Below are 7,810 nucleotides of genomic sequence, written 5' to 3'. Positions count from 1 at the left end.
TGTTTTTATATTTATTTCTTTATATAAACATCATGAAATGTCAGTAAATTCTTCATTGAGCTGTTAAAGGAATATGTAGACTCAAAGTACAAAATGCGCTGAAGCAACATGACAAGTGACATGTTCATAAACTAATATCAAGCAGATGAGCTGTAAAAGCAGACTGGACTGATCCGAACACATGTGTGTTCACCAGTTTCCAGTGTAACTTAACTGTCTGAGTTCAGCGAGAGGCCAGTTAATGTTGATGAGCATTCAGTCTTCTTCGTGGAACCTCCAGATGCTGATCTCTCCGTCATCGCTGCAGGAGGCCATCAGTCCCGCCTCCTTCGGGTTCCAGGTGACACAGTTGACGTCCTGGCTGTGAGCTTTGGTCACCTGTGCAACCATCGAAAACACCGGCTGGTCGGGATCGGACGTCGCGTCCTCCTTAAACACTCGCACTGAGTCGTCACCGCAGGCAGTAGCCAGAGCGCCAGTCAGCGGACACCTGAGCAGAGAAATGCTCTCAGATTGATCTCACAAATCAACAAAGTGCAGCAGAAATGTCCACCAGTGACGGTGGGTAAAAATCATTTTTGAATGTTTTTTGACTTGCTTTTACAAACAGTATGTGTCAGTTTGCACCGATAATAAGGAAGTGTGTTTTAGGGATCAACCAATTAAAGTTGTTCAGGACCAATACTGATTATAAGCAATCAAGGAGACTAATGAGATATTTGGCACCGATTTACATTTGCAGTAAAAATGAAGATCTTAAATTTCAAAATCTAGAACAATCACTGATGGAATGTATCTAAGTGCAATTTTCTAAAGTACAATCAAGGTACCTTATTTGAGTATCTTCATTTTATACTTCCTCTCCACTACATTTATTTGATGACTTGACCAATTCCAATAGAGTAAAATGATGAGTATCAGCCCTGAAAATCTGCTAAGCCAATAATTGCTCTATCCCTCGTATGTTTACCATCCAATGCCACATTTTCCTCAAGTTTAAGTTGATTCTCCGTCCAATATGTTACAAAAAAAAAAGCATTCCGCTCCAAAGTGAAGAGACAACCTAAAGACTGGTCCAGTAATCTCAACAAGCCGAGGGTACAAACAGGTCTGAGAGTGTATTGTACCTAATATATGAAACAGGATTCTTACCAGGCGATATCGTACACTGTTCGTCCGTGGTACCCAGACAGAGTGCAAATACACTTCCAGGACAAGTCTCCTGTTTAACACAGAGAGCAGGGGAAAGGATGAGTTATAGTAGTCCACCAGCATCTGTCCACTTATTCACACTACTTCTACTGACTAAAATGTGCATTATCTTAAGGTTTGTATAAACTTGGTCAATTCAATTACCAACAAACTAAACAGCATTTTAAGAAGGTTTTCCAGATTAACAGAAAGTTGCCATATTGTTTTCAATTTAAAGGTGTGACTGATAATTAGGGTGATCTGGACAAAAGTATCTATCCATTTAACAGCCATAACTATCCGCAATCTAAATTTCAATCTTCTTTCTCAATTGTGAAATGTATACATGAATAAATAGCATATGAATTTTGCATTTGCACCATTAAAACACAACATTGCATTAAAGACAGTTCTTTTATGGCACAAGCTACTCATTCAGAATGCTGCTAGCTGTAAGTCACATTGAATTGTTTCAATACATCACCCAAGGAAGAGCCATGTAAAGTAATTTGTCCAATCAGCACAGCCATTTTTTTTACACCTTTGAGATTGATCATGATCTAAAATCGTCAGATCACCCTCCCTCCTCTTACTAACACTAAATAAGGTCTCCTATTCTTTGCAGCTTCTCTTCTTGTTCATTTTAAAGAGCTACCTATGATATTTACCTGCTCAATTAATTTCTGTTGATACAATTTTGGTCAATAAAATGTTTAAATGATATCTAGTTTAGGCAATGATTGGATACCAGTAACAACTCACCCTGTGCACTTTCATTTGGATACTCCTTCCAAATCTTCACGGTGCGGTCGTCACTGCAGGAGGCCAGCCTCTGTCCAGCCGCATCAAAAGACAAACTCCACACTGTGGACGTGTGTCCCTTCAGGGTGGCCCGGCACTCCCAGTCGTCATCCTCTTCCTTGTAAATACAAATGTTGTTGTCGTAGCTCGCTGAAGCCAGAAGCTGTAAGAACACATTGGTAATAGATAGTAAGTTGATGGTGCAACGAATTGAGAAATCATTACAGTGTATGTAGAGCAGAGGGTGACCTACCTCCTGATTTGGGTGCCACACAACATGTTTGACATCTTGTGTGTGAGAGTTTACGACGGTAACACACTCATACTCGTCTTCTTCATCCACTGTGAGACACAAAGGGAAAGAGATGTTAAATACAGTGAGGTAAAGCACTAAAACTTTGCAACTATGGTAGATAATTTAATAAACAACAGAGCTAAAAAAAAAAAAAAAATACAGTTATGTAAAACGATAACAAGTAGAGGCTGGGAGGTTTAAGATTAAATTTCTAAAAATGAGAAAAGGTGTATTGATTTTATGCCTCTGAGGAGGTGACACACTGCAGTTCAACACAAACCTTCCCAGACCCAGACGCTCTTGTCTCGGCTACATGTTGCCAGCAGATTCCCTGAAGGCGCCCACGCCACACACTTGACCTCATTTTCATGTCCTTCCAAAACAGTCAAACTCTGGAAGACAAGAAAAAACTATTGAGAAAAATCGATAAAAGGTTCGGCACTTTCAAAGTGAAGATTAAACATCTCGTCTAACCTCAAAATCATCGTTCTTCTTTTTCCAGATGCACGTGGTTGCATCAAAGCTGGCAGAGGCCAGATAATTCCCACAGGGAGACCACGCCACTTTCCTCACAGTGCGCTGGTGGCTGTCCTGAAGCACACTCTTACATATCCAGGAGTCACCTAAAAGAAAAGAAGGTCAGGAGGGTTTTCAGCCACCATACTGTTTAGAATGAGGAACTTATCCCTTTCATTTCTCGTAATAAACATGGAGGACAATTTCAAAAATCAATGAGCAACACTTCTTTATGGTAATACAGATTTACAGGACTTATGCATCACTGTAACTATGTTGTTCTGGTATTTAGTTTAGTGTCTAAAATGTAAAAAAAATCAATTATGAAAAATGCTCATTACAATTTTCCAGAGCCTAAAGTGACGTCTTTAAATTGCTTCTTTTATCCAACCAACAGTCCAAAACCCAAAGACTCTTTATTAACTGACATAATTGACAAAGAAAAGCAGCAAATCCTCACATTTAAGAAGCTTCAATCAGTAAATGTTTGACATTTTTGTTTGAAATATTACTGAAATTATTGATTACCAAAATAGTCTGTGATTTATTTTCTTTCAAACAGCTATTAAATTAATCAATTAATTGTTGCAACTCTTATCAAGATATATCAATCAATCAATTAACCTTTATTTATACTGGAGATGACTGAGGGGTAACTCTCACTATGATGACATTGTGTCAAAATAAAACAAAGAAAAGGAAAACACACAAACAATAACTAGGAGATATACTGACAGAGAAAAGGCAGTCCACAATTGACAAGTATAAAGCTATTTAAATGATGGTGAATAATTTTATTTAGAAAATGTAAATAATCAAAAAAGGGGGGAAAAGGCTTAAAACTTCGCAATTAGGGAAGATTATTAAATAGATACATTTAAATAACTGGGTGTTGATTAAAATACTGTTAGTTATAAAAATGTGGGAGGTTTGGTTCAAAATTCTAAAGTGGTCATAGTTTTAGACACATAATTAAATATTAACATGTGGCTTGATTATAAACCCGCTATATAAGAAATAACTTCAGATGCCACTAAACTTTTCTCATAATCATGTTGTGACAGCTCACATACTGAATATTACAAACATGGGTCGTGTAACTGGAAGACGCAATGACGAGCAATGGGTTTCTGTGAGGGTGCAGGAAGTACATCCTGTCAAGCTGATCTAATGACTGCTCTACTGTCAGTCATAATGTTATTTGATCATTAGCTAGCTTCATCTGTAAGAATCAACGCAGTGTTTTGCACATTAGCTAGCTAGCTGTCAATCAGTTCATTTTGTTATCAGCTCACCCTCTCGTCCCCATATCCGGATGGCCTTGTCGCCCCCGCATGAGGCCAGCAGCGTCCCCGACGGGCTCCAGCTGACGAACCAGCACCGAGAGTCCGGGTGTGCGCTCAGTTTCTGAACCAGGGACAGAGCCTCCTTCATGTCTGAGCTGGTACGATGTTTCTGAGCTGCTGTCACTCCCGTGCGTCTCTGTACCGTCTGTTACCAGTGACGGTTAACTGACACGAGATAAGTCAGTTAACAACAACCGTTGTTAACAACAATCCGCACAAACAGCACCGATATTGTCCTAAACCACAGGGAGCTGTCAGCTTGAATATAAATTGAATAAAAGGACTGTATTTGCACCAAAGAACAAAGTACAAAAGTTCACAAACACAACTATGTCGGAAATGCCGCCATCTTTGGTTAGACCCTTCACGCGGTGCATTGTGGGTCTGTTTTTTTCTTCTTTTCATGATAATAACATACAATACGTGGAGCAATGACAGCTATTAGAGTACAAATAAAATATAAATATAAAATAAATAATATTGATTAGGAGTGCCGCACTATTATCTAAGCTAGTCTTGTTGTCATTTAACTATGTCTTTGGAGAAGTCACCAGTAGGTGGCAGTACCGATCACCACTCGCGTTTAGCCTGCAGCCTACTGAAGTCACGAAGTAGAATGGTGTTAACAAGGAAGTCGATGTTTTACAGGAAACAGGCGTAAGCTGCCTTTTGTTTTGTTTTGTCTTTGTTTTTCTGACCAAATTGATGGTCATTTTTCATCAGTATAGTTAGCTGGATTAGTTAATAGGCTATTGTTTATCTACTTATTTTCTTTTAAGTTGTTTTTTCTATGACAGTTGGCGACATTTGGCGTTAACTGTGAGCTAGCGTCAAACGCTAACAACAGAGCTAACAGGCCCGAAGGCCATCTGTTCATTGTCTGTCCGTCAGTCAGATACTTATCCTGTTTATTTCAAGCAGCTAGTTTTAAGGTCAAACGTCGTTTGGAAACATTAGATACTTCCGTGATCAAAGCGCCAGGACCGCTGTCATCTGTTCATCGCCCAGGTAACGTTAGCTGTACCGGCTAACTTATTACTTTGGACAGTCAGTTGGCTGACCTTACTAACGGATCGTTTAGTGCAGTCACATACTGTCAACAAAGGGACCACAGACAATACGGAGAGTGGGTGATCATGTACGCCCCGCCGGGTTCTACTGTCCCTGGAGGTCGCCGGAGGAGAGGGGGCACCTCCCTGCCTAAGCAGCCGGAGCGGAGCCTGGTGTCGGCCCTGCCCGGAGCTCTGTCCATCACAGCGCTGTGCACGGCTCTGGCGGAACCAGCTTGGCTCCGGGTTCATGGAGGCACCTGTCCGAGACAAGAGCTGGGAGTGGCAGATGTCCTGGGGTACATTGACCCCAAGCTTCTGGACGGTGAGGACCAGCACAAGCCCATTAAAACGTACAGCAGAGATTGATCCAGGAGCTCACTTGTAATGCTTTGTGATGTCTCTGTGTCCTCCAGATTACTGTGTGAATCCACAGACCATCTTGCTGCTGAGGGTGATCGCAGCCTTCTGTTTCCTGGGTATCCTGTGCAGCCTGACTGCTTTCCTCCTGGATGTGTTTGGCCCCAAGCACCCTGCACTTAAGATCACACGCAGATATGCATTTGCACATATTCTAACAGGTATTACGCTGTCATACAACAGCAATGTGTTTTAGAAAAGATGGCTCGTCATTTTCGGGTTCTTAACTGTCTTTTCTTTCTCCCCTCAGTGTTGCAGTGTGCCACAGTCATTGGCTTCTGCTACTGGGCCTCGGAGCTCATCTTGTCACTGCAGCAGCAACACAAAAAGTACCACGGCTCTCTCATATACGTCACTTTCGCCATCAGCTTCTACCTGGTGGCAGGGGCCGGTGGAGCCTCCATCCTCGCCACAGCTGCGAACCTCCTGCGCCACTACCCCACCGAGGAGGAGGAGCAGGCTTTAGAGCTGCTCTCGGAGATGGAGGACAGCAGTGAAACTTTTCCTGCTGATTATGACATTGCCAATCAGTTTCAGCCACCGCCTGCCTACACGCCCTAATGCTGCCAGACAGGCCTTGTTAACACACGCTTCTCTCTCTCAGCACGGCTATTGGCTTGATGAGCAAAACCCCAATCTTTATCAAATGGATATCTTCGCAAAATACATAATGAACACAGCGTGCGCAGTTAGTGCACAAACTCCTTTACTGACAGTGCTTGGGTGCATGAAAGCTTTCTTTAGTGGTGGCAGGAATTTAGGAGATGATTCGTTCTTTCACCACTGAAGTTGTTAGTGATTTGCATGTAAATGGCTTTTAGGATTTGGTTCTAACATGTGAAGCAAACAAAACTGCAAGGAGTGCTCCACGTGGCTCATCACAAGTCATTGATGACAGCCACGGCCTGATCAGTGCCAATTATTGAAGCCGGGCTGTCGGCAGATTGTCAGCAGTTGTGTTGCTCTTGGTTGGACGTGGATCAAGCTTTGTTAAGCATCATTTTGATGTAATTTTTGATAAGCTTGCCATGTGTATGATTTTATTTGACCGAAAAAATGCATTTATCAAGAATGCAGTCATACACTGAGAAATTTGTTTTAGACCTTTCTTTTATATAAAAATATCAGATGGACCTTATTATTTATTATTTAGCTGTCTGTGCCGTGTCTTACTTTCTTTCCTTTGCTTTGTAGACATCTGTCACTGGTTTAGTCTTATTTAATCACATTTGTACTTGAAATAACACAAGGAAATTGAAAAAAATGTGAGGCCGGCCTATGTGGTTTTTTCGATGATGGCGTGTGTTGTGTGTTGAAAGCTGGATGCCACGGAGAAATTGAGAAACACGTCAGTATGTTTCACAATGACTGACACTTAACAGGAAGCTGGCCGCAGAAGCCGGTCGTGTCACGTTTCTTGTATTTGATTTAAAAAAAAAAGAAACCTTATTTGTACTTTGTGATCACCATATGTGACAGTTTGAGTATGTGTTTTCTATGCATGAGTTCTTTCGTGTGCAAATTTTAAACCCTCAGGCAGAATCTTATGAGGACATCTGACACGAGGCTCCAGCTGAGGTTTAAAATTGTGATTGATGTGGTGACTCTAGTTGATTGTGTATTGTTCTGTTTATTCCGTTTTCTGCATTTCGTTTCTCAGATTGTTGCTATACTTTCATCACCAGTATGTAAATATTGATTGTTTATACATAAAAAGTGGTCATAATAAAATAAATGCCATATTTTGCCTCCTGTTTGTGATCTCTAACTTCATTTTGGGTTCTTTTAGTCCACAGGTAGGAGCTGTAGTTTTGATTCAACTATATATTGACTTTGACATTTCAGTCTGACCAGGGTATTTCTGGGTATACTGTCTAGACGCAACACGGCATTACACTGAGTAAGAGCCTTACAACCTAATAGACTTTAAAGGGCATAAACTATGCCCTGATCTGTATAAAGGCATCTCATCCAAGCTACCCTATAGAAAAATAAAGTGAGAGGCACTTTCACTAGATGCAGAATGTTGTGTAAAAGTTACAACTATAAGTCAATTGCTCTTACAAACTACTATTTTAAAGAATATTGTGATGTATTTCTGCAGGTTTATCTAGATCTCGTATTTCATGGGTTAAAGCACTACATGTTTAAATTCCCCTCTAAAGCTGAACTGTCATCCTGTGGCCAAATCA

The 7,810-nt window shown here is 40.9% G+C and overlaps 2 protein-coding genes across 2 annotated transcripts; one reads left to right on the top strand and one right to left on the bottom strand.

The window, feature by feature from the left end:
* Window positions 1-2: 2 nt before the first annotated feature.
* On the bottom strand, window positions 3-4,475 carry ciao1 (cytosolic iron-sulfur assembly component 1). Its single transcript, XM_084359368.1, has 7 exons — window positions 4,099-4,475; window positions 2,762-2,910; window positions 2,568-2,679; window positions 2,246-2,334; window positions 1,954-2,155; window positions 1,153-1,222; window positions 3-490 (listed from the first exon to the last, which is right to left on the bottom strand). Exons 1-7 carry the CDS (start codon window positions 4,235-4,237, stop codon window positions 256-258), a joined length of 996 nt encoding a protein of 331 aa, XP_084215494.1. The 5' UTR covers window positions 4,238-4,475; the 3' UTR covers window positions 3-255.
* A 137-nt stretch (window positions 4,476-4,612) lies between these two features.
* On the top strand, window positions 4,613-7,360 carry tmem127 (transmembrane protein 127). The gene is made up of 3 exons (XM_084359369.1): window positions 4,613-5,523; window positions 5,615-5,779; window positions 5,869-7,360. The coding sequence occupies exons 1-3, from the start codon at window positions 5,286-5,288 to the stop codon at window positions 6,177-6,179; spliced, it is 714 nt and encodes a 237-aa protein (XP_084215495.1). The 5' UTR covers window positions 4,613-5,285; the 3' UTR covers window positions 6,180-7,360.
* Window positions 7,361-7,810: the final 450 nt, after the last annotated feature.

This window comes from Pagrus pagrus (assembly GCF_965226575.1).
Source record: "Pagrus pagrus genome assembly, chromosome: 8".
Lineage (NCBI taxonomy): Eukaryota > Metazoa > Chordata > Actinopteri > Spariformes > Sparidae > Pagrus > Pagrus pagrus.
Note: the sequence above shows the minus strand (reverse complement) of the source record. Positions and strands in the feature narration are given on the sequence as shown.

Coding starts and splice junctions, on each gene's coding strand:
- ciao1 (XM_084359368.1), bottom strand. CDS start 4,237: ATGAAGGAGGCTCTGTCCCTGGTTCAGAAACTGAGCGCACACCCGGAC. Junction 2,680..2,761: donor AGAAGAACGATGATTTTGAG/GTTAGACGAGAT, acceptor CTTGTCTTCCAG/AGTTTGACTGTTTTGGAAGG. Junction 491..1,152: donor ACAGTGTACGATATCGCCTG/GTAAGAATCCTG, acceptor TTCTCTGCTCAG/GTGTCCGCTGACTGGCGCTC.
- tmem127 (XM_084359369.1), top strand. CDS start 5,286: ATGTACGCCCCGCCGGGTTCTACTGTCCCTGGAGGTCGCCGGAGGAGA. Junction 5,524..5,614: donor TGACCCCAAGCTTCTGGACG/GTGAGGACCAGC, acceptor TGTGTCCTCCAG/ATTACTGTGTGAATCCACAG. Junction 5,780..5,868: donor ATTTGCACATATTCTAACAG/GTATTACGCTGT, acceptor TTCTCCCCTCAG/TGTTGCAGTGTGCCACAGTC.